This window comes from Pecten maximus, chromosome 5, assembly GCF_902652985.1.
Source record: "Pecten maximus chromosome 5, xPecMax1.1, whole genome shotgun sequence".
Lineage (NCBI taxonomy): Eukaryota > Metazoa > Mollusca > Bivalvia > Pectinida > Pectinidae > Pecten > Pecten maximus.
Window position 1 is genome coordinate 27,658,998 of NC_047019.1, and position 26,541 is coordinate 27,685,538.

Here is a 26,541-nt window from a genome sequence, read left to right on the forward strand (position 1 = left end):
TGGCTCTCCTCAAAGCGTAGGGGAGACCCAGCTCCGAAGAAAATATAAACAAAAACTCCCGCGGAATTTTGCAGCACACGTGTATGGTTTAATGATTCGATAATAGATGTTTAAGACATTGGACCATGGAGACTGGTTCGTCGGTGTCGAAGGTAAAATGTGTTACATAACGAATGCAAATGAAATGCAGATAAATACCAACTTTTCTTCTGTGGCATTTTGAGAATTTGTCGGGCCATAGACGTGTATCTCGACTCTGGTCGGGTCGTACGTCCCTACTGAAAAGGCAAAGCGGTCAAGATCTATCTTACATTGTTTAAGAACAGTTGAAGTAGTTACAAATGTAAATAAACAACTCGCTATGACTATTTTGACATTTAGTAAACGCGATGGTTACGACACATTGGACCTACGTATGTCGGGTTAATTTTTCGTATAGCAAGGGAGGTAACTCGTAGTACTTTGCACGTTATCATTTATAGACCCAAATGACTTTAGTTTGTTCACATCGCCAGCATCCCTTTGTTCACAATTTTATAAGACAAGTGAAATTCTTACTGAGATACATATTTGAATATAATTATTATATAACTAGATAATTTATTTTGATTTATGTGTGTTTTCTATTGTGTCAAATTGTCAATGCAAAAAGATAATGATTTTTTAAGTGTTTTACATACACCTCATACAGCAGATGGTAAGGTGGGCAGTGACAGTGGTACATTGATTGATGTAAAACGATACAGGCATTGTACCTGTCTTGATTTGATCAAACAATATGTTTTTTTTCGGGTACTGTAGTGATTTCTTCCAATAGAAATACAATTGTACTTCATTCCATCCAGGCCAACAAGATCGAGTGAAACGGGTCAGTTTAACTCAGCTGTTGTAAAATAATTGAAGTTTGCATGCACTGTATGTACTGATTGTGAAAATAAACATTTATAGACAAAAATCAAAATATTTACCTGGTATTCAATTTGATTTTAATCTTTTTTTAGGGAGTTTTTGCTTACAAAGGAAAGAAGAAATCAGTAAATCCTGGTAAGATTTTCGATTCAAAAGGGAATTGATTAAAACATTTTCTCCTGCTTTAGTGAGTCAGAATTTGAAATGATCTGATACATCCTGCCATTTTATCTACTAGAGCATCTGACAATGTGTACCTAGGACTGAAGAGTGTATACAGTCACCATCTTGAAACGATAATAGTTATTGTTAAAATGTTGGAAGTCATCAGTTAATTAAGAAAAAAAAATTAAAAAAAATTAATCTACCTTCATCAGATAGACGGCTATTAAAATTGCCCTAAATCTGTAGTTTATGTATTGTGTGCCATCCCTCTGTCCATTGCCTATCTGTAAACAACAATTGTTATCGCTAATTCTAGCAAACTGCAGAAAGGATATATTTCGCAAACTTCACATAAAGGTTCCCCATGGTCCCTAGTTATGACCAATTAATTTTAAGTGTATTTAGGAAGACAAGATCTTTGATTTTAACAGTTGAACATCGCTATCACTATTTCTTCAGAAGTATATACTCGAAGAATATTTTTCGGACTTCATGGAATGTGTAGTCCTAGTCCTAGTTGTGCCCATCCAGTATATTAGTCTGATTGGGGGAAAAAAATGGCTGAGAGGCAGCCATCTTAAATTTTGACAATGGAAGATTGTTATTGCTATATCTTATAACATACTGGAGATATAATTCTCAAACTTCAGATGTAGGTTCCCCTTAAGCTTGTTCCCTAGTTATACCCATTCAATTTTAAATCTGATCAGGAAAACAAACTGTCAAAACTGAAGGAAGCCATCTTGGATTTTGACAGTTGAATTTTGTTATCACTATTTCCGTGAGAAGAAATTGAAGGATATATATATATATATCTTGATGAGTAGATTTCCGTTGACCCCTATTTGTGCCCCACTCAATTTTGAGTCTGATCTAGGAATTAAAATGGCTGACTGGAGATCATCTTGGATTTTGACAGTTGAAATTTGTTTTGAATATTTCTGTGAAAGTTTTTCTCAGATCTTTCATAGACTTCAGATGTACATTGTGGTTTCAACTTATTATCAAATGATTTTTTTTAAAAAAGAGGGAAAAGAATGGAAAATTAGAGAAAAAGATAAGTCTTTCAATAAAGATCATTCAGATCATTCATCAAGTCCCTATATAGTATTGTGTCAATACAAATGAAGCTTCGTCTTAGGTATTTCCCATGTGTGTTTCATACTGTAGATGTAGCCACTAGCTACTACCAGAAGACCCTGCTTCAAAATGACCTGATTATACCCAGAGTAATAAACCAAGAAACAAAATGCAAACTGGAAATTTCACATTAATATAATTTCATGTGTTCATATATTTATATTCTGCCATGATATATACCACAGAAAAATATTTCCCGAGAACTGAGACTGTTAACACATGGAAGAGAAGACTGGAAACGTATCAAAGTTTGTGGGAAAATGTGGATACTGAGATCCAGGTAATGTTGTGGTTATATCTGTCTTTGTATTCTTCTACAAAATTGGACTAGAACTTACTTTCAGATTTATCCTGTATACATAAATCAATATGGCTTTAGGCAACAAAATATTATCAATCGGATTCCTCCGACAATAGATGCTGTCCTAAATCATTGATTAAAAGCTTTCATATGTTATTTATATTGTTTTTCAGATACTGCAATCCAACTTGAATACTAAGATATTTGACGACCTTTTGAAATTTACTAAGACATGTCATACAGATTTTACCTTGTCAAGTCAGACAGGGAACCCTCGTACCAAGGAAGTCCCTACGGCTGCTCTTGTAACAGGTATCTACAAAATGGGGGACTTTCAACAGGAGTGATATATATGCATCATGATAAAAGTGATTATAGTTGTTTCTACCACAATACCCTGTGTTATTCAACTCTCAGACCAATCATTACAGCTGTTGATTAACAATCTGTTTATACCACACATGGTATAAACTCTGTACGCATTTTGATTGGCTAACACGGTGAACTTTGACCCAAGCTGCAATTGTTATTGATGCATCAATAATCTAATGACGTCACATCACCGGGTCCCGGACATCACCGGTACACTTTATTAGGTCATATGACCCGAAGGGTCAGGATGACCTATAGTCATCATGTTTCGTCCGTCGTCGTGCGCCGTCCGCCGTTCGCCGTCCGCCGTGCGTAAACTTTTCACATTTCAAACTTCTTCTCAAGTTCCACAAGTGGGATTGAGCTGAAACTTGCCTGAAATGATGCTGGGATGGTCCCGACCAAGTGTTGTTATTTTTCGGGTCAGTCTGAAATCCAAGATGGCCGCCATGGCCGCCATTTTGAAAACACATTTGAAACTTCTTCTCAAGTTCCACTGGTGAGATTGAGCTGAAACTTGCCTGAAATGATCCTGGGATGATCCTGAGGAAGTGTTGTTTTTCAGGTCGGTCAGAAATCCAAGATGGCCGCCATGGCAACCATCTTGAAAAATACATTTTAAACTTCTTCTCCAGTTCCACTGGTGCGATTGAGCTAGAAATTGGTGAGGATGTTAAGGAAGGAAAGCCAATAAAGTGTTGTTATTTTTCGGCTTCGTAAAAACTTCGACATTGCAGCCACGGCAGCCATTTTGTAACATGATTGCGCAATCATGGTTCTTCTGAACAACACCTATTTCAAACTTCTTCTCAAATTCCATCAGTGGGATTCAGCTCTAACTTACCAGAAATGATCCTGGGATTGTCCTGACCAAGTGTTGTTATTTTTCAAGTCGGTCAGAAATCCAAGATGGCCGCCATGGCAACCATCTTGAAAAACACATTTTAAACTTCTTCTCCAGTTCCACTGGTGCGATTGAGCTGGAAATTGGTGAGGATGTTATGGAAAGAGAGCCAATAAAGTGTTGTTATTTTTCGGCTTCATAAAAACTTCGACATTGCAGCCACGGCAGCCATTTTGTAAAATGATTGCGCAATCATAGTTCTTCTGAACAACACCTATATCAAACTTCTTCTCAAATTCCACCCGTGGGATTGAGATCTTACTTACCAGAAATGATCCTGAGATAGCCCTGACCAAGTGTTGTTATTTTTCAAGTCGATCAGAAATCTAAGATGGCCGTCATGGCAACCATCTTGAAAAACACATTTTAAACTTCTTCTCCAGTTCCACTGGTGCCATTTAGCTGGAAATTGGTGAGGATGCTAAGGAAAGAGAGGCAACAAAGTGTTGTTATTTTTTGGCCAAGTAAAAACTTTGACATGGCAGCCATGGTGGCCATTTTGTAAAATGATTGCGCAATCATGGTTTTCCTGAACAACACCTATTTCAAACTTCTTCTCAAATTCCACCCGTGGGATTTGGCTCTAACTTACCAGAAATGATCCTGAGATGCTCCTGGCCAAGTTTTGTTATTTATCGGGTCAGTCAGAAATCCAAGATGGCTGCCATGGCAGCCATCTTGAAAAACACATTTTAAACTTCTTCTCCAGTTCCACTGGTGCAATTGAGCTGGAAATTGGTGAGGATGTTAAGGAAGGGGACCCAACAAAGTGTTGTTATTTTTCAGCCTCGTAAAAACTTTGAAATAGCAACCACGGCGGCCATTTTTTAACATGATTGCGCAATCATGTTTTTCCTGAACAACACGTATTTCAAACTTCTTCTCAAATTCCACCCGTGGGATTTGGCTCTAACTTACCAGAAATGATCCTGAGATGGTCATGGCCAAGTGTTATTATTTTTAAGGTAGGTCAGAAATCCAAGATGGCCGCCATGGCCAACAGTGCCACTAAACCTGCAGAGAATGCCTACTACAATATTATAAGGGTCTTTAATTTAGAGTCAGATGACCGTTAAGGCCCCTGGGCCTCTTGTTTGCATACGCGAAATTATACTTGGCCACGTTTCCCTTTGATTCAAGCCGATATTATTGTGGTAGAAACAGGTCACACGACTCGAAATTGTTGGATATGGAATTTATTTCACACGAGTAAGTTATTTTTTAAAAGTTGCAAAAAACACTCGCTAAAGCTCGTGTCTTTTGTAACTTTTAAAAAATAACTTACTCGTGTGAAATAAATTCCATATCCAACAACCACTCGTTGTGTAACCTTTATTTAAACTCATCAGATATGTGATACTGTATTAACACTCAATCTCCATCCAGATTTTTCATTTTTTTCCTATAGCTAGATAGAAATATTTTCTGCCCCAAATATCAACTTAGTAACTGGTAATAGCTATAAGTTTCAAGTTAACCATACTTTGTGCTACTCTTTTTAGGTCATCTGACCCGAAGGGTCAGGATGACCTATAGTCATCATGCTTCGTCCGTCGTCATGTGCCGTCCGCCGTCTGCCGTGCGTCGTGCGTAAACTTTTCACATTTCAAACTTCTTCTCGAGTTCCACCAGTGGGATTGAGCTGAAACTTGCCTGAAATGATCCTGAGATGGTCCTGACCAAGTGTTGTTATTTTTCGGGTAGGTCCGAAATCCAAGATGGCCGCCATAGCCGCCATTTTGAAAACACATTTTAAACTTCTTCTCATGTTCCACCAGTGCTATTGAGCTGCAACTTCCCTGAAATGATCCTGATATGATCCCAACCAAGTGTTGTTATTTTTCGGGTCGGTCCAAAATCCAAGATGGCCGCCATAGCCGCCATCTTGAAAAACACATTTTAAACTTCTTCTCATGTTCCACTAGTGCTATTTAGTTGAAACTTCCCTGAAATGATCCTGAGATGGTCCTGACCAAGTGTTGTTATTTTTCGGGTTGGTCCGAAATCCAAGATGGCCGCCATAGCCGCCATTTTGAAAACACATTTTAAACTTCTTCTCATGTTCCACCAGTGCTATTGAGCTGAAACTTGCCATAAATGATCCTGAGATGGTCCTGACCAAGTGTTGTTATTTTTCGGGTTGGTCCGTAATCCAAGATGGCCGCCATAGCCGCCATCTTGAAAAACACATTTCAAACTTCTTCTCAAGTTCCACCAGTGGGATTGAGCTGAAACTTGCCTGAAATGATCCTGATATGATCCCGACCAAGTGTTGTTATTTTTTGGGTCGGTCCGAAATCCAAGATGGCCACCATAGCCGCCATCTTGAAAAACACATTTTAAACTACTTCTCATGTTCACCAGTGCTATTGAGCTGAAACTTGCCTGAAATGATCCTGATATGATCCCAACCAAGTGTTGTTATTTTTCGGGTCAGTCCGAAATCCAAGATGGCCGCGATAGCCGCCATTTTTAAAACACATATTAAACTTCTTCTCATGTTCCACCAGTGCTATTGAGCTGCAACTTGCCTGAAATGATCCTGATATGAATCCGACCAAGTCTTGTTATTTTTAGGGTCGGTCCGAAATCCAAGATGGCCGCCTTGGCCGCCATCTTGAAAACACATTTTAAACTTCTTCTTCAGTTCCACTGGTGCCATTGAGTTGGAAATTGGTGAGGGTTTTAAGGAAGGAGGGCCAACAAAGTGTTGTTATTTGTTGACCTCGTAAAATCATTGACTTGGCAGCCATGGCGGCCACTTTGTAACATGATTGTGCAATCATGGTTTTCCTGAATAATGTCTATTTTAAACTTCCACCAGTGGGATTCAGCTCTTACTTACCAGAAATGATCCTGAGATGGTCCTTACCAAGTGTTGTTATTTATTGGGCGGGTCAGAAATCCAAGATGGCCACCATGGCCAACAGTGCCACTATATATACTTGCTACAGAGAATACATACTACAATAATATAAGGTTTTTAATTTAGAGTCAGATGACCGTTAAGGCCCATGGGCCTCTTGTTTTTTGTTATAATCAGCTCATCCATGCCTAAAGGACAAGTTTAGCTCACATGTACATAATGGTATTATTCAAATGCTTTCCTGGTTACTAAGGTTAAATGTAATTACTTATTTTTAAACAACTTCTTCTTCTAAATAAAAAGTTGAGGGTCATATATGGTATGTGGCCCATATAACATTCTGAATAAAGGTGTGTAAAATTTAGAAAAGAATGGCCCAGACTATTGACTATATCATGTTCAGATTGTCATTAAAAGCTTCAATAGGTTGATTTAGATACCAGTACTATATGAGTGTGGACATGCCCAAAGAACCACTTGTTTTGGGTGAAAATTTTAGTATTTGCCAGGGAAGTTCGGAGCTAAAATATTTGAAAAAATCCTAATTTAATTGGCCCCAAATATTTTATCAACAATGCCATCCTCAAAATTCTATTAGATTCACCTCTCAGATATGATCTCTGAAGACAATAGAACTACTGAATATAGTTTGTAATTTTATGAGGGATTCAGTTTTGCAATATTCAGTTATTGAATAAAGCACAAAACTAAATACCAAGGTACCAGATGAATATATTGATATTCATACACATAAATCTATAGCAGTGTTTACTGTTGAATGCTACTTCAGAACAAGGAGACCCCACCTCAGAATGGCCCTGGCTGACCATGGGCCATGCATAAACCCAACAAACAAAATGACCCTGACTGTTCATGGGGTGTTAAACTCATGAACAAAACAAAATAAACCTGGCTGTTCACGGGGCAATAAACCATAAAACAAAATAAACCTGGCTGTTCACGGGGCAATAAACCATAAAACAAAATAAACCTGGCTGTTCACGGGACAATAAACCCAACAAAACAAAATAAACCTGGCTGTTCACGGGGCAATAAACCATAAAACAAAATAAACCTGGCTGTTCACGGGACAATAAACCCAACAAAACAAAATAAACCTGGCTGTTCACGGGACAATAAACCCAACAAAACAAAATAAACCTGGCTGTTCACGGGACAATAAACCCAACAAAACAAAATAAACCTGGCTGTTCACGGGACAATAAACCCAACAAACAAACCAGCAAATACTGCAGAATGATTTCAAGTTGATGCTGTGGGAAATTTGATTACTATGAACTATGTCCAATTTAGACATAATACTAGCCCTAAAAATTTTCACAGCTATGCAGTTGTCGAGAATACTTAGATTTTGAAGAAGCATAAGTAGCAGAAAATATTTTTTCCAAAATGAACAAAATGAACAAAATTCTGTACTTTCATTTTAGATTAGAAAATATTGTTAATGTAACACACGATTTTTACTGTTAATTTCTAATGAAAAGTTGAAAATGAAAAGGTTGACTTATAAAAAATAAAATGATTGTAAAGATGATAATGATTATGGAAATTTTGTTTGTTACAGGTGTAAATACACCCGACCATGGTGTGATGTTTGCTACGCTTGTCAATCTACTTCAGGAGAGAGTTTCTCCCCTTGTTGCAATTCTTCAGTCTAAAGACTGTAACAACGTCAAAAACACACTCTCAAAACTTCTGGGACAAATCTTGAAGAATCCTCAACTGGTATTATAGTTTGTTGTTATCATGATATTGTCATCTTCTTTTTAATATTTCTCTGTCTAGTAAATGGAAGTTCAACATTACTGCAGTACATAATTAGTTGTGTATGTTAAAAATACATTTAGGTTATAATCTTTTTTCTGCAGAAATGTTTATGTTGAGTTCTAAACAAAGAGTACAGTAATTGACCGATCTGTAAGTAACGTGTGACATTAACTCTCTCACAGTTTATTGAGGATGAAGAATCTCCAGAAGTTAGTCAGAAAAATCTGCCAATCAGCCTGGCCACACTCGCCGATTGGTACGACGATAAATATTCGGTAAGTATCATACCTCTCTGTGGCCACTGTAACAGATTGGTACGACGATAAATATTCGGTAAGTATACGTACCTCTCTGTGGCCACTGTAACAGATTGGTACGACGATAAATATTCGGTAAGTATCATACCTCTCTGTGGCCACTGTAACAGATTGGTACGACGATAAATATTCAGTAAGTATCATACCTCTCTGTGGCCACTGTAACAGATTGGTACGACGATAAATATTCGGTAAGTATCATACCTCTCTGTGGCCACTGTAACAGATTGGTACGACGATAAATATTCGGTAAGTATACGTACCTCTCTGTGGCCACTGTAACAGATTGGTACGACGATAAATATTCGGTAAGTATCATACCTCTCTGTGGCCACTGTAACAGATTGGTACGACGATAAATATTCGGTAAGTATCATACCTCTCTATGGCCACTGTAACAGATTGGTACGACGTTTAATACTTGGTAAGTATACGTACCTGTCTATGGCCACTGTAACAGATTGGTACGTCTAGGTTGGCGTTGGTGGTGGCTTCGGCGTCGCCTGCACAGAGGTTTCCATGCGATAACTCGAAGTTCCCTTTCGCCAATCAAACTCAAACTTCACGAAGGTCAAAAGTCAAGGTCACTTGCTAAAAATTGAAAATTTGTTTCCATGTGATAACTCTTGTAATCACTCAACTTTCTGTGCTGGTGAAACATCCACTTTTATGGAATTCTCGTTTGTGAATATGATTTCAAAAATGATAATTCTGCATGAATGAAGAAGGAGGTACTTATTTACAGATAAATATGGTACTATACACTGGCAGATTAAGGATGAAAATGTACACTACCCGGTGGTTGTGGAATAAAGCAAGTATTCATTTCTCAAGGACGGTTCTCAAACGCTGTCTTTATGTCCTTGTTTTCAGGATATTAGAAGGAGCTACATATTAATCTTGATTAAATTCTTAACCCTCAGCTGAACCATTCCAGTCCAAAGAAGCGGAAATCTACTGGAGGTGGTGGTGTTGACAGTCAGCCCCTTCCCCCTGTCATTATGGTGTTTGAAGACCTTGAAAGCTTTCAGCCACGAGTCCTGCAGGAGTTCATTACAATCTGCAGGTAACTGATTCAGCCTGTTAAGGTAGACTGTCTTGTCTTTCAAACAAGAATTTTGTTTTTTTTTTAATAGTTTCTAGAGATTCTGAATTAATTTCAGTGCAGTAAAAACATTGTCCGCTATTCCAGGAAAATGTTTTATCTTACAGCAGGACACCAAAAATAAAAAAAATAAATCTTTACATAGTTGTTCATATTTAAGTGCATAATCGAATTTAAACATGCCACAATGAATTGGCTCTGTCGAAATTGTTCTCATAGAAAATAATCTACTGCAAATTAAGCAAAATACTTCCTGTGCAAAAATCACAAAAATGGTTTTTACAGTACAATATATATGGTACTTAACTGTTTCAATCATCTCTGAGGATGGACTCTGTTTAACCAATCTGGAGTCCTAGCACCTGTGGTATAGATAATTGACAGAAAAAGCTGTTGGGGGGATAAGTTAAGTTCTACTTTGTATTATAATCTATTGACTTTATTAGGGAGATATATTTTTGTTTGTTCGTTATTTTTCACGTGTATGGGAACTTGTAGAGCCTTATCGAAAGGGTGTACAATAGTAAAGATTGAAAGATGAAATAGTTTTGGAGGGTGAACAACTTAGTTCATACATACATGTACTACGTCTTTTGGAATTTCCATGAGGAAGATAGATCATTCAAATGTTAATCCTCAAGGACATTGACAGCCTCTTTTTTGAAAAACTAATGCCTTCAAAACATGTATTAAAATACTCTTTCTGCTAAACCAAGAAAATCATGGGTGCCAGAAATATTTATCTGTCACCCAGATTAGTGTAACAATCATGTGATCTAGACTGCATCTATTCATTCATAAATACAGCCCAGATTAACATAGAGGTCATGGGTGACTGGTGCCAAATTTAGATATAAAATTATGATCAATACAAAATAAATCTGTACTGTGGTCATGTCTAAATAATTTAATATTGTTTGAAAAGTCGGGGAGTCTCAACATAGTTCACTCCCTAATAGGGAGGGTTGACAAGCATGTTTGTTAAACGATTGAGGTTTCAAGTCAGCTGTAAATTATAATATTGTAATGTATAATTACAGTAACTATCTAGGTCAGCTGCCAATCGTTTTTGTGTTTGGCATTGCTACGTCTGTGTCAGCTGTTCACCGTCTCCTGCCCAATTCTGTGTCGTCTACACTGTGTATGGAGAAGTTCCAGGCACCACCATCTACTGAGTATCTCACCCTGCTCATCAACCAGGTTAGTGCTTCATTCTCATCTAACAATGTCTAAATATCCTAGGGACATGGAAAAAAGAAACATGGAAAAAAGACATAGGATTGGTAACTGTGGTAAAATAGTCAGAAGACTCTCTATTTCTCAGAGGTCAAGGTCATGATGTTTGGCCAGTAACATTCTGACAAGAACTTATACCAATTTTCTTAAAACAAATGATGTTAATGGACTTCTAAAGTCACACGGGTCAAACTGGTTAAAATATTCCAATGATTTATTTCTGTATTACAAAATCCCAGGGCTATGATAATGATATAGGTGGGTACCATATTCATGATTTCATTCCGATATCATTTGTAAAATGCATTATATTTTTGTAAAATTGAAGTTTCATTTGATTGTTTTCTAGATTCTGATGTCAAAATGCTGTCCATTCAAGCTAGGCTCCCGAGTGTTCAAACTTCTGCTGGATATATTTCTCTACCATGATTTTTCAGTTCTTAATTTCATAAAAGGACTTCAGGTATTACATGTATTTCAAAAATATATTATTTTCTGTCGCAAGTTTTTTGTTGCTTAACTCAGCTTTAGTGAAGTATTGTTGTAAATTCAACATTTCAGACTTACATAATATGAAATATGTTACCAGGACATTTTTGTTGATTGTACAATCTCCTTGGTCAGTAGAGGTACACTGTATTTGTTGAGCTGAGCTGAACTTCCTTTATCTGTTTCATAGCTGTCTAGGGAATATCCGTATTCCCACTGTCAGACCTTGCTTCAACTGAAGTTTATCTCAAAATCTGAAAGTCTAAGATTCTTTTTAACTCCACAAAGTGATAAAAAATTATGTAATATACTTTTGTAGATAAGATGGACAGTGGAGGTCCTAACAAGTTACTCATGTCAAGGTGAAATTCAAGGTCACCTAAATGGAGATTATGGGATATACCTTCAATTAATGAAGACATGGAAGTTCAGACATAGTAATGAATGATTGCTTTAGATGAGTACAGCTGTGTTTTTTCTGGTGCTGCTTTAGATGAGTAATCCTGTGTTTTTTCTGGTTCTGCTTTAGATGAGTACAGCTGTGTTTTTTTCTGGTTCTTTAGTTCTCGATGATGGACCACTTCATGTCAAACCCAATGAGTCACTTGTGCTGCCCCCTGGAGGATATCTCCAACCAGACAAAGAGACTCAGTAACAATGAGCTGGAACTCATTCGTCAGCTTCCTTCCTTCATGAGGTATGTGAAGTGTAAAACTGGGGGAGTTACCTGTACAGATCAGGGAATACGATTCTGCCTTTTAGATTGTGCAATCATGTTTTCTTGCCTTTCCATTTATGACTGAATATATACTGTTTCTCTTTAAAGCTTGAAAGATATTTTATTATTTGTGTGACTTTCGTAAAAGATATTTTATTATTTGTGACTTACGTAAAAGATATTTTATTATTTGTGTGACTTACGTAAAAGATATTTTATTATTTGTGTGACATATAAAAGATATTTTATTATTTGTGTGTCTTACGTAAAAGATATTTTATTATTTGTGTGACTTAGGTAAAAGATATTTTATTATTTGTGTGTCTTACATAAAAAGATATTTTATTACTTGTGTGACTTACGTAAAAGATATTTTATTATTTGTGACTTACGTAAAAGATATTTTATTATTTGTGTGACTTACGTAAAAGATATTTTATTATTTGTGTGACTTACGTAAAAGATATTTTACTATTTGTGTGATATGTAAAAGATATTTTATTATTTGTGTGTCATGTAAAAGATATTTTATTATTTGTGTGACTTACGTAAAAGATATATTATTATTTGTGTGACTTATGTAAAAGATATTTTATTATTTGTGTGACTTATGTAAAAGATATTTTATTATTTGTGTGATTTACGTAAAAGATATTATATTATTTGTGTGACTTACATAAAAGATATTTTATTATTTGTGTGACTCACGAGTGACTCTGATTTCAGACATGTGGAGAGTTGCCCTACTGCCCAGACAAGCTGAGTTGTTAACAGATGATACAGAACTCAAGGTGACAAATTCTTAGTAACTGGTTTTCTGGTACAAGACTCTGTGTAGTGCTAAGCTTTGTCTCACCGACTATAGTCAGTGTTCTGTTGGCATGTACTATGCTAATGCACTGCAGCAATGTTTTTATGATAGGTCTGGTTTGTTGAAAAGTTTATAAGCACCTGTGGATGTATCAGTTATCATCAGGATGACAGTTTGATTTATAATCAAAAGATACTATGATACAAACTTCACAAGGGGCGGCTAACATACCGAGATAGATTTGGCCTCTTATGGAATTTCATTGCTTAAACAGAAACAAGTTGACATACATGTATTATGATATGAATTATAAGGTGAATTTTACATATTCACAGTTTTATTTTGATGTGTAGAGTTGACTATATATAATACAGAGAATACATTGTTACTGTCTTAAAATATAAGCTATATTTCAGCAAGGGTATAGAAAGACAAAATGGCGAACCACTTTCATTTTTCTGTCCAGAGCAGAATATACAGCTTATATTTATCCTGCAACAGTCATCAAAAATATTAGATATCAACACTACTTCCTCACTTCAAAAGAACACTAGTATTGAATATATTTGGTGAGATGAAACCAGGCATGAGTTGGTGTCATGCAGACGGGAATTTGATAAACCAGTAACTAATTAACTTAGAATATTGAAATAGCTCTCACAAATTAGAGTTTATATGACCTTTGCTCTTGGGGTGTGTATTTTATCATACATTGAGGTTTCATTTTCATTTTATTTCATTCTGCTTTTCTATAGATTGAAGTGTTGAAGTTACTGACAAGAATACATACCTTTCGTGAGGAATTCTATCCCATGTTGAGGTGTCTTCATACTCTTGTGTCAAAGCTTCCCAAACAGCCTTTAGGAAAACAGGTCAGTACCAGGCTTATACTTTATAGCTGTTTACAAATACTTTGTATCCTCAGATAGCATTCATCTATGAAGAACCTTTCGATAAAGTGTACTGATGATTTTTTTTTCAGCTGCGAGAAGTTTATGCTACAGTGCTAGGTTGGAACATAGAGGAGAATGAAGATTACAAAACATCTTTAGATTTATTGAAGTGAGTACCTAAAGAACTGTTATAAACCAGCAAATTCAACGTCTGATCTTATAAGAATTGTTGGAGTGATACAAAATTTTGATACGATAATTCAAGGCATTATCACTCAGTGTTGAATCTTTTCACAAAAAGTCACTTATTGAAATATCAATTGTGAAAACATGGCTTAGAATATAAACTTAAATCTGCAGGAAACTTGAAGATTAAAAAGAAACATCATTAGAAAAAGTAGAACTAAAAAACGCCACTTCAAGAAAAAAAGTTTGAATTTCAGATTCATGTCAAAAGATGAACTGACAGGTTTGTTGAGGGAATGTGCAAGTTGCCTTGGCGATGATCTTCCCTCCAATCAGAAAGACATCCCTACATCTATAGCCTCACTACTGGACAGATTCGACACACTTCATGGTAACCTTTTCAGCCGACCTTGGGCAAGAGACCTTCAGTTGATAAAAAACAGTGTTTCGATGTCCCTGACATTTTATGTTTCAGGGAATATATTGTTATCAATGTTCCTCTGTTTAAGAATCTTGTTGGAGGATGATAAGGTTTGAAATGGTCAGATAGCATGCTTGGATGAACTAATAAGTTTATAAAGTTTGTTCAAATAAATTACCTAGACCTAATTTAAAGGTCACAGGGGAGAAATGTGCTAAAATCTTAAAATGATTTCTTGATAAGACCCAAAAGACCCAGGGTCATGATATTTTTTTTTACATGCGTATGCTGATGAAGGCCTGTCAGACAAGTGAGCAGAAACTGGCCCATTTTGCCTCCTTTTTCAAACATCCAACACCTGTAGGTTTTTTTGTTTGTTTTTGTTTTGCAACTGTTGCTTGTTTGTTTCTAGAACTAGTCGAAAGTGAGGAAGAGGAGCAAGTCCCAGAAAGCAGTCCTGTGATCAAGAAAACAGATCTCCACAGTTTGAAAAAGGTAAATGGGGCCTACCAAAACCTAAAAATATTATTTTGTTTTGACTGAAGAGAGTGAATAATATTAGGAGAAAACTGTTGTACGATAAATAAAGTCTATTCAAATCTGAGATTAAATTTACAAGTGTTTGATGGGTTTCTTATCATTACATTATGATAATATATTAAAAAAAATGTATTTTATATTTTTGATAAAACATAAAAAGGAAAAAGGATATAGAAGAAACTGGAAAAGAAACTGAAAGTAGGTTATTTAGCTTTATTTGTGTGAATATCATTAACCAAGATTAAGCAAGAAATATATCTAAAGATTTCTCGTCCTTTTTCAGAGGCTACAAGAGATGGAGAAAAAGAAAAAGAAACTGTCCCCATATGAAAAGTTGAGATCTGAATGTATAGATTACTTCGATTCCTTATTCAGGTATAAAAACATTAATTACAGAGTCACTGTGCTGAACATAATTTACTTATATCACATCTAAAAGTTTTCAGGGCATTTTGGCACAATTTCTAACAGATTAGTATGTCGTGGCATATTAACGATTGTCACAACACAAATTACATTTATCTGTTATAGATAATTAAGCAAAATAGCAATTGGCACAATAATTTAGATCATTGGTGAAATCGCCAAAAGTGCTGAAAAAGGAAAACTGCTTAAAACCAGCATGGTTACAGTATGATGGATCTGAAATTTGTTTACATTTCACAAAATATTTATGAAACAATTCAAGTAGACTTAAATTTTTGTTCAGATTCTAAAGTAGAAAAATTCATAAAATCCCATGGATATATACATGTATATACATACTGTATGCCTGTACATACTAGTTGAATCACCAGAATTAGGTCACTGTGACTTTTTGACATTTGGCTTCTCACGCTCAATAATCTGCTACATGACTTTATGTATGTGGTATAGAACTGCACACTAACAATTTTTTTACGCAGATGAAGAATTTTACCTCATTCAGGATATGAAATGTTATGATATCCTTTTACTTATGATAGACACAAATCCAGACTTACTTACTCCTGAAACTCTTGAGTTAAAAACTTCCTTATATCAAGAAATACACATTTGTTCATTCACATCTTTTTCCAAATCGGAAGTTTGTCTCTTAGGACTCTTTCCTGTATCTTTTACGTTGTATTTGTTTCCTCTAGGAAATACCTAGTAAGTCCAAAAACTCTGCCTCTTTACGAGCTACTGTACTATGACTCGGCCAGCAAAGTAAGGAGTCACCTGGCTGCCTCACCTAGGTCAGCTGTACAGCTGGCTCTCGGAAATTCTCACACCTATCTTCACAACCAGGTAATGTTTTGTTACTTGAAACATTTTATTGTTACAGTACAGTAATAGTTTCTGTGGCTCCAGACAAAATGAGCAAGTTTCAACATGCAAATTCAATATATGATCTATAAGATCTATGACAGATACTGGATCACTTCCCTTTTAACCCACCATTATCAGATAGTGGGCTGTTGGAATCGCCATTTGTCCGTGTTTTGTCTTTCATTCACAGAAATCTTTGTTGCGCTGATTTCTCAGAAGCATCAGAAGGATCTCTCTAAAATATCCCTATGTATGTTTTGCTTGGTTCCTAGTTGTGTCTGTGCAATTGTATGTTTGATCAGAAAACACAATTGCAAACCAATGGTTGTCATTAAAAAATTCAAGTTTGTTATTGCTGTTGTTCAGCAAGTGCTGTATGGACCTTTGTAAATAATCACAGGCCCATATGACATGTGAACAATACAGGCCCATATGGCCTCATTTAAACCCAGGTTTTGTCAGAAGTTGGGACAGCAGACTGCTTGTAATACTGTACCTTGGTATTATATTCCATTATAATTGAAATACCTTTTTATGTTATGTCATCAGCTGGAGAGTGATAATTTGGGGACCATCAGCCCAGATATCCCCGACCTGTGTATTGTATACAAGCTACATCTGGAGTGTAGCCAGCTCATCAACCTCTACGACTGGCTCCAGGTAACCAGATCATTGTGTTTTGTTTTACACCAGGTGATATTGTTAGTTACCTAGTGTATATAGTGTATATCCTTACTGGAGGGGCCGCCGTGGCCAAGTGGTTAAGGTATCCCGACACTTTATCACTAGCCCTCCGCCTCTGGGTTGTGAGTTCGAAACCTACGTGGGGCAGTTGCCAGGTACTGACCGTAGGCCGGTGGTTTTTCTCCGGGTACTCCGACTTTCCTCCACCTCCAAAACCCGGCACATCCTTAAATGACCCTGGCTGTTAATAGAACGTTAAACAAAATAAACCAAACCAAAAATATATCCTTACTGAAGCTTGGAACATGAAGAGTAATAAAATTGTTCTAATGACAATAAATGAATCAAATTAGAGATGCTCTTACTTTGGTATACTCACAAATGTGTGTATAATTTAATATAGTCAGTGCGTCGTTATACCCAAACATTTGTATTATTTAGGATCTCAGACTAACAGTGTTTATTTTAGGGACTGGTAACAGCTACACCAAATATATGTAACAGAGCGCAGGATTAATTAGATTTAAATCACTGCCTCCGCTAGGGATCGAACCCGGGACCTCTGGCTTAGTAGTCTTACACTCAACTAATCGAGCTAAAGAGAAGATCTCTCTAGCCGAGCGGTATATTGTGGCTAGTATTTACCAGGGTTACATATATATCTTCAGACTTAATCACAATTGCCTGAACAGGAGTAAACATTTTACAGAGACAGCAACAGAAAATCTTATTATGTATTGTTGATTGATTTTGTAGTCTAAGAGTAACAATTTCCCTGATACATGCCTATATGATTTGATATCTTCTGTAAGATGGAAACCCACATAATATGATATTAAATGTTCTCAGTATCCTGTGCAACTGTTATAACATGAGCTTTTCAAAGCAGAATATTTAGAAATTGTAAACATTATGACAATGGCTGTTGAGTGAGAACATTTTGTATTTGTGAGGCATGACTTACTGAATGGTTTGTTTTATTATCTTTGGTTCAGGCGTTCATTACAGTGAAGACTTCAAATGAAGAAGAAAATGATGATCAGACCAAGAATCCAGACAAGATTTTACAGTATCCTTGTGTCACTAAGATTTGTCCTCTCCGTCCTTGTGTCACTAAGATCGTGTTTGTCCTCTCCGTCCTTGTGTCACTAAGGATCCTCTTTGTCCTCTCCGTCCTTGTGTCACTAAGATCCTGTTTGTCCTGTCTGTCCTTGTGTCACTAAGATCGTGTTTGTCCTCTCCGTCCTTGTGTCACTAAGATCGTGTTTGTCCCCTCCGTCCTTGTGTCACTAAGATCGTGTTTGTCCCCTCCGTCCTTGTGTCACTAAGATCGTGTTTGTCCCCTCCGTCCTTGTGTCACTAAGATCGTGTTTGTCCTCTCCGTCCCTGTGTCACTAAGATCCTGTTTGTCCTCTCCGTCCTTGTGTCACTAAGATCGTGTTTGTCCTCTCCGTCCTTGTGTCACTAAGATCCTGTTTGTCCTCTCCGTCCTTGTGTCACTAAGATCCTGTTTGTCCTCTCCGTCCTTGTGTCACTAAAATTCTTTTTGTCCTCTCCGTCCTTGTGTCACTAAGATCCCGTTTGTCCTCTTCGTCCTTTTGTCCTAAGTGAGTTTCTAGTTGGTCATCTTAGAAACTGTTATACCAAGTTCTTTATTATAATGGACTTCACGTTATCAGGAGTAATGCTGCTTTTAACTCTTTCAAAACCAATCACTTTAATCTTTGTTTTCATAGGATTTATGTTATTTCAATGAATCATTGGGATTATGTTATTTTTTTAAACATCCAGGAATACTGCTGTTTACTCTCACAACCAAACAATCAAAATGATAATAAATTTGTTCAAATTATATTTTAATACCCACATGCTACTTCCTTTTTACATACAATACAATATATAAGGTAGTATACCATAATGTTCATGTCATGTGACCTTAACTGTTGCTAGAGCACGATTCATCAGAGCCGTGTCCGAACTCCAATTCCTTGGCTTTGTCAAACCCACCAAGAGAAAGACCGACCATGTAGCCAGACTGACATGGGGAGGGTGTTGAAATGAAGTGAAAATAAGACAGGAATGATGGAAACAAATAAAAAACTGTGTTAGAGATACTCACGATTCAATGAGTCTATTTTGAAGAGCTTAGGAAAATATCTAGGCTATGGAGTTTGGAATGACAGTAATTCCGATGGATGATCATAAACCTTGTCCATGTTGAAAATCCCAGGATCTTGTTTTTGATATAGACACATTTGTGTCTTCGCAGCTCGTACGGAATACGTTGTGTCAAAATGACAAAATGTCTGTACCTGCCATTCTGTGGAAGATACAAGTTGACTTGTCTTGGAAACTCTTTGTGATTAACCATACGTTGGTACATATCTGTGATGTCATTGGTTCGGAGGACTCCCGATTTGTGAAACAGCAACCACCCATAGAAATTATTTAATTCAAACAGAACTATACAATAGGTATTCTTTTTCTCCAGCATTCTTGTGAAGAATTTATTTATTTCTGGATTCCTCTCGTTGGATATATATTTTACCGAAATAGCCCTGACAAAGATAGAATCACACTGACATTGACATGCTCTAATTGAGATGTACAATGTAGTTCTTTCAAAGGATAGATACCTGTTTGTGATTGGTCAGGTTTTCATGTGTGAAACCAATCAGATGACATACCGTGAATGAGTCTTCAGTTTTTGTCATGAAATTCCTTAACAGATAGTTTATTGGGAGTGGAACAAATGGATATCCAAGATAAGTTTGATTCTAACTTAAACTTTTGAATCCACTCAAAAACAAAAAAGTATACATCTGAGATAACCAGTCTCTGATAAAGTGGTTATAATTACTCATATTTCTGTTTGTTTTTCTCATTTTTTATGAATAGTATTAACTGAGTGAATACATATGTTTGTCTACATCTAGATCTTCCATACAATGAATGCTGGATATCTAACTTGCTTCTTAACTGATTTTTTGTAGCTCTGTAATCAAACTGGGATTTTTGTCTTGATTTAAAAAAAATACTATACCTGATAATTTTTTGTGTGTATTAGATTGCCTTGTATAGAAAAGAAAATGTTGATTGATGTAGATTGTATGTGTTACACTAGATGTGTTATGGAATATTGGGAGATCATTCTTCTCAGAACATCAGTAGAACTATACAGGCCGTTGTTGTCTCCTTATTGGACAATTTATTTTTGCACATTTAAAAAATAAATTAAAAGTCATTTATGAAATTTTTGTTAGTTTGTGAAGTACAAAATATTGAGGTCACCTGAGCTGTAATCAGTTTAAACTCAATTGGTAGAGCAGCGGACCAGTAAGGTGAGGGTCGGTGGACCAGTAAAGCGAGGGTCGGTGGACCAGTAAGGTGAGGGTCGCGGGTGTGATCCCCAGCTTTCCTGTTACAATTTATCAGCCAGGGACATGATTTTAATGATGTTTTAATTAGGACATCGTTTACATTATATACCATCGCTGTACCATATTAACTATATATGATATATATATATACATTTTGTATATATTTCTCTCGGTACAACTACGACAGGAAATTCAAATCTATAACTTTGGATCACCAACACATAGTGTATATGATACATTGTACTAATAAATAGATATATAGCTTAGCAACACAAATGACGAAGGAAGGCAACTTTTTGACTCGTGCCCTGACCGGGCCTCGAACTCACGATCTACGGCACCCAATCGCCTAGCCAGAAATACCCGCAGCTTATACCGCTGCGCCGATGTGGCATTTCTCATTTGTGTTGCTAAGTTATATATACGTTTGGTATATATATAATTCAGGAAGATTTTTGTAGCTAAATGCCAGTTGTTGCCTATATTGACCTTCGACCCCCAGACATGGCCACATTTATCAACACAGCTGAATGCTAAAGAATTGGCTTCATCTTAAACAAAATCTGGACATGCTGAAGATGCTTCAGGTTAACTCTACTTCATGTTCATACAGTTGTTGAGAAGTTAAAAAGAAAAGACTATGGACAACTGTAAAGCTCACTGTGGACCAGACTAGGTGAGCTACTGCCTACCGGTAATATAAATGTTCTTTGATGAAGTTTAAAGTTGATCAGATTTGCTTATGATACAGTTTTATTTATAACTTCGGTCTTGTAGGTATCAGACTGGTGTTGTTGAGTTCTGGAGCATCTATGAGTCACATGTACATACTTGTCTGCATTCAATAACAGATATGAGATATAGATATACCTAAAGCTTTTCCTGTCTTGATGATTTTCAAGATGATGCTCTTTTTTTGTTTTAGTATAATCTTGACAGCATCTTACAGTATTTTGTATAGATATGGAACATTTTGTTATCAGTAGTTTTATATTTATACACCCCCCCCCCCCCCCCCCCGTAAAGTTAGGGGCGGTATACTGGAATCAGCCTGTCTGTCATCCCATAATCTTGTCCGGACACCTCCTACTAAAGTGCTGTTCTGATTTCAACAAAACTTGGTATGCATGATCATGATCAGTAGAACGTGCAGTTGTGCATCCCGATTTTTTTTTTTTTATTTGACCATGATGCATTTTTCAAAATGGTCACCGTCTTTTGATTGGTTGAGGCTTGTACGCACAACTCCTACTAAAGTCCTAATCCAATTTTAAGGAAACTTGGTATTTATGATTGGTATGCCATGTAGTTGTGTATAAGAAAAAAAATTGACTGTGATGCATTATTCAAAATGGCTGCCGGCCTCTTGATTGGTTGAGGTTTGTCCGTGCAACTCGTACTAAAGTACTAGCCTGATTTTAACAAAACATCAAATTTATGGTTGGTATTGCCATGTAGTTGTGCAAAATTTACCATGATGGATAATCCAACATGCACACACATTAGTACATCTGACTTGATAGATATGATTACACTCACCTATAGCCTATACTCAACTGTAGCACCCACGAGGGGAATTAGTTATCCCTCGAGATAAAAATCTAATTTTACCTCCATTCTATGAAAATATAAAAAGAGACGTGAAAATTCTCTACATTTTATTTTTAAATTTACAAAATATGAATCAAAGCACTAATTCACTTGATCAGATCTATCATCTAGTAAACTTCTTGGACGGATTCCCTCCAGATTAGCTCATCTTTACTAAAGGGATGATTTGAATGATTATATGTATAAGAAATATTAGGTAAGTCCTGAAAGAGGCTTTATTTCTATAAAATCTATAATATAATGTTTTAATTAATTACACAAGCACATGCCTCCTTCCTATTCTATATCAGACACAGGTAACACTTCATGAAAGCGAATACAACTTAAATGGCCAAATGAATTATTAATCTTCCAGCTTTCTTCTGTAAAAAATAATATAGGTGGCAAAAATTCATTTGTCATATATTTCATATGAGTTTATAAGGTACTCTATACACAATTTCAGTTTTCTCAGATTAAGAAGAAATGCATGGGTTAGTACACTTTGGTAGGTAAGGTACATGTTCCAGTATTTAAGATATGGAAATCAATATACAATACAATATTGTAACACTGTATTCATATTGGAGAAACCCTGATAATAAATTTTTAATATGGGATGGAGTGAGATAAAGTTAATATCAATTATAAATACAAAATGTATATACAAATGTAAATGGTCATATATTATAGGTGGAAACATATAAAGATTCTACAAATATCACAGATACCAAACACATTGCACCCTGGGTAGGGTCAATTGTCACACACACTGTTATGCTCTAGAGAATTTCCTAACAAACACAAGTTATATAAAATAATAAAAACAGCTTTCTAGCAAGTGTTTTCCTGATATCATTTTATAGCAAGCAATGCTTGTTGAGAACTTTTTCTGTAGTTGTTCAATAATGGACAACACGTTTCCTCCTTTGGGTGAGACAAACTGATTTCAACCCCCACAGAAAGATTCTTTGAGCTGCCATAACACTCAGTCTTGTCCTGACTATTTTCCTATAATGATTAAAAAATCCACAATATGCTAGCTGAGGAGAAAGTTTTCTGTAATGATTGAAGAATAAACAAAGCTAGCAGAATTATTTTCTTGTCTTTTCTTCAAAACTGGACAATGTCCGCAGAGAACTTTATAATGTTATAATTTTAATGTTTCATGTATTAACTAAGTAGTGAAGATTATTTCTGGTAATGAGAAATAATTTTCTAAAATCATGTACGAGTTGATATTTGCTACACTGTTTTGTAAATAACCATACAGTTCATAGGTAACATCTTCACTGTGGCAAAGCGTTCAACACATAGGAGGAATATTGTATCACATTTGTCAGTGTATCCCCGGTATTGTGATATCTATGCCTAACTGTTGTGACAACTGCTGTAGTTTTTCCTCATATAAAACGTTTTTCTCCACCGACTGTTTGTAATTATACTTCAAGTCTTCAACCTCCTCAAAGAAGTCTGGGCCGAAGTTGTCCAGCTCCTTCTTTAACTGAAATTGGACAAATAATGAAATTTATTTATGAGTCAGTCTAGTATCAAAGCACATGAAAGAAGCATCAAAGTTTGAATCAAATATATGAAAGATTACAAATTAGAAAGTGCCCTTCACCCTATCATGCTACAGGCCTAATATCAAGTCCCTTGGCTTCTTGGTTATTGAGGAGAATCATTTGGAGATTTAGCCTATGTTATGTGACCTTGAATGAAGGTAAAGGTAATTCATTTGAAAAAAAACTTGGTAGCCCTTCATCCCAGCACGACACATGACCAATATCATGTGTTTAAAGGAAAAAGTTGACGCCGGATTGCTGGACAGACTGACGGACGGACGACGGACGCTGCACCACTACATAAGCTCACTTGGCCATCGGGCAGGTGAGCTAATAAAACTAACATATTATGTCATGTGACAATACAAACCCTCTCTGTCTCTAGTCTCTGTCTGTCTTTTTCTGTCGATATCTTCTTGAGATTCATCTTGAGTTCCACATTCTCGTTCATCAGACGATCATAGGCGCTGATTTTAGCTAACATTTCTTCACTTGGCTGAAAATTAAGTAAATGTTTTATCAGATTTAATCACCCTATAAAAACAACAGCTGGAAGTATATTCTTATACTTTGTAGCAAATTATTGCAGAAGGTACAGACACACTGACAGTTATCAATGGTCCCCTTGGTATTAAATGAAGTAAAATTATAACAGATGATTTGATTAGACATCTTACCAAATTGTACACATGCTAACCTTAATGTCTAATTAGTGATATGTTATTCACAAGATTTACCTGTTCGCCTTCTTGTCTTAAAAGTTGTAGCTGGTAATTCAATTCCTTCTTCTCATTTTCTAATCTGTCAACTTTTAGCCTTAAAACCAAACCAAATTAATATAATAGTTCATTATTCAATGTATGATTTAGAAAACATGTATAGACACCAAAATAAATCCAGTCAACAGAATGTAACATTTGCTAATCAGCAGTCTTTTGTTGAAAATATAATTACTTTTTGAAAATTAATATGTACATTGCAATTTTTTAGACGTCCTCATGACAAGTAAAAATTAATATAGGTCAGCCTATTTCATTTCTGCATACTGTAAAGTGATTTAATGTTATCACATGACTGTCATGTGACACTACAAAGTCTATGCTGTAATATGACCTGTCCCCAGTTTCATCATTGTTCGTTAATATTAGGAAATCCCAAATCCAACAATGCTTTCCTACAGAAAATTTTAAGTTAAGGAACTTTCCTTAGTTAAAGACTGTTGATGAAACGAGTCCTGATAAATATAATGGAATCAGATGGGATGATTTCCAAAACAAGTCCTGATAAATATAATGGAATCAGATGGGATGATCTCTACAGGACAGTACTGTTAAACTCCTCATCACTCTCCGAAACCCATCACCATATTACACAACACATTCAATGTTGATTTTTACACTAAACAAGTAATGTTTTGTGGCCTGTTACACACCTGAGATGTTGGTTTTGCCTTGCTACTCCACCCCCAGCTTTCTGACCACCTGCAGGGAACCGCTCCAGAATTGCCAACTGTAGCATTGTACAAAATATGATATACATGTAGAGTGTATGAAATCTAAACTTTGGAAAAAGAATTGTGTTAGCTACTGAGATAAAATGTAAATTCAATTTCTGTTTTGTATTCATAGATTTAAATTACAAATCTCCACCTAAAAGAATGCTGATTGATTATTTTCCAGCATATTCATTCATACAGCTGAGTGAGGTTAAGTGTCGGTACCTGTTGTTTGTTATGTGAGAGTGAGGTTAAGTGTCAGTACTGTTGTTTGTTATGTGAGCGTGAGGGTAAGTGTCGGTACCTGTTGTTTGTTATGTGAGAGTGAGGTAAAGTGTCGGTACCTGTTGTTTACTATGTGTCAGTGAGGTAGAGTGTTGGTATTGTTGTATGTTATGTGAGAGTGAAGTATAGCATCGGTACATGTTGTTTATTATGTATGAGTGAGGTACAGTGTTGGTACCTGTTGTTTGTTATGTGTGAGTGAGGTTAAGTGTTGGTACTGTTGTTTGTTATGCGAGAGTGAGGTAGAGTGTCTGTACTGTTGTTTGTTATGTGAGAGTGAGGTAAAGTGTCGATACCTGTTGTTTGTTATGCGAGAGTGAGGTTAAGTGTCTGTACTGTTGTTTGTTATGGGAGAGTGAGGTAAAGTGTCGATACCTGTTGTTTGTTATGCGAGAGTGAGGTAGAGTGTCTGTACTGTTGTTTGTTATTAGAGAGTGAGGTAAAGTATCGGTACCTGTTGTTTGTTATGTGTGAGTGTGGTTAAGTGTTGGTACCTGTTGTTTATTATGTATGAGTGAGGTACAGTGTCGGTACCTGTTGTTTGTTATGTGTGAGCGAGGTAAAGTGTTGGTACCTGTTGTTTGTTATGTGAGAGTGAGCTAAAGTGTCGGTACCTGTTGTTTACTATGTGTGAGTGAGGTTAAGTGTTGGTACCTGTTGTTTACTATGTGTGAGTGAGGTTAAGTGTCGGTACCTGTTGTTTACTATGTGTGAGTGAGGTAAAGTGTCAGTACTGTTGTTTACTATGTGTGAGTGAGGTTAAGTGTTGGTATCTGTTGTTTACTATGTGTGAGTGAGGTTAAGTGTTGGTATCTGTTGTTTACTATGTGTGAGTGAGGTTAAGTGTTGGTATCTGTTGTTTACTATGTGTGAGTGAGGTTAAGTGTTGGTATCTGTTGTTTACTATGTGTGAGTGAGGTAAAGTGTTGGTACCTGTTGTTTATTATGTGTGAGTGAGGTAAAGTGTTGGTACCTGTTGTTTGTTATGCGAGAGTGAGGTAAAGTGTTGGTACCTGTTGTTTGTTATGTGTGAGTGAGGTTAAGTGTCGGTACCTGTTGTTTGTTATGTGTGAGTGAGGTTAAGTGTCTGT

The 26,541-nt window shown here is 36.2% G+C and overlaps 2 protein-coding genes across 2 annotated transcripts in view; one reads left to right on the plus strand and one right to left on the minus strand.

Annotated features, from left to right (window-relative positions):
* The first annotated feature begins 41 nt into the window (after positions 1-41).
* Positions 42-20,383, plus strand: LOC117328382 (origin recognition complex subunit 3-like). Its single transcript, XM_033885910.1, has 20 exons — positions 42-152; positions 1,002-1,044; positions 2,400-2,494; positions 2,689-2,827; positions 8,243-8,403; positions 8,628-8,720; positions 9,686-9,828; positions 10,908-11,067; positions 11,453-11,566; positions 12,156-12,300; positions 13,037-13,101; positions 13,877-13,993; positions 14,104-14,183; positions 14,458-14,591; positions 15,034-15,116; positions 15,445-15,536; positions 16,283-16,430; positions 17,001-17,111; positions 18,131-18,204; positions 19,086-20,383. Exons 1-20 carry the CDS (start codon positions 126-128, stop codon positions 19,189-19,191), a joined length of 2,130 nt encoding a protein of 709 aa, XP_033741801.1. The 5' UTR covers positions 42-125; the 3' UTR covers positions 19,192-20,383.
* Positions 20,384-22,160: 1,777 nt separating this feature from the next.
* LOC117327710 (centrosomal protein of 290 kDa-like) overlaps positions 22,161-26,541 on the minus strand; it is a 50,306-nt gene continuing 45,925 nt past the window's right edge. The window contains exons 55-58 of the mRNA XM_033884828.1: positions 25,103-25,179; positions 24,408-24,486; positions 24,041-24,166; positions 22,161-23,609 (exon numbers count right to left, since the gene is read on the minus strand). Of these exons, the coding sequence (XP_033740719.1) occupies positions 23,445-23,609; positions 24,041-24,166; positions 24,408-24,486; positions 25,103-25,179 (447 nt within the window). The 3' untranslated portion in view covers positions 22,161-23,444. The remainder of the gene's footprint in view (positions 23,610-24,040; positions 24,167-24,407; positions 24,487-25,102; positions 25,180-26,541) is intronic.

What these genes read in the sequence shown, in the direction of transcription:
- LOC117328382 (XM_033885910.1), top strand. Translation starts at nt 126, where the DNA reads ATGGAGACTGGTTCGTCGGTGTCGAAG. An exon ending in GAAGAAATCAGTAAATCCTG is followed by an intron (nt 1,045 to 2,399) that starts GTAAGATTTTCG and finishes TATATACCACAG; the next exon opens with AAAAATATTTCCCGAGAACT. An exon ending in TCTTGAAGAATCCTCAACTG is followed by an intron (nt 8,404 to 8,627) that starts GTATTATAGTTT and finishes ACTCTCTCACAG; the next exon opens with TTTATTGAGGATGAAGAATC.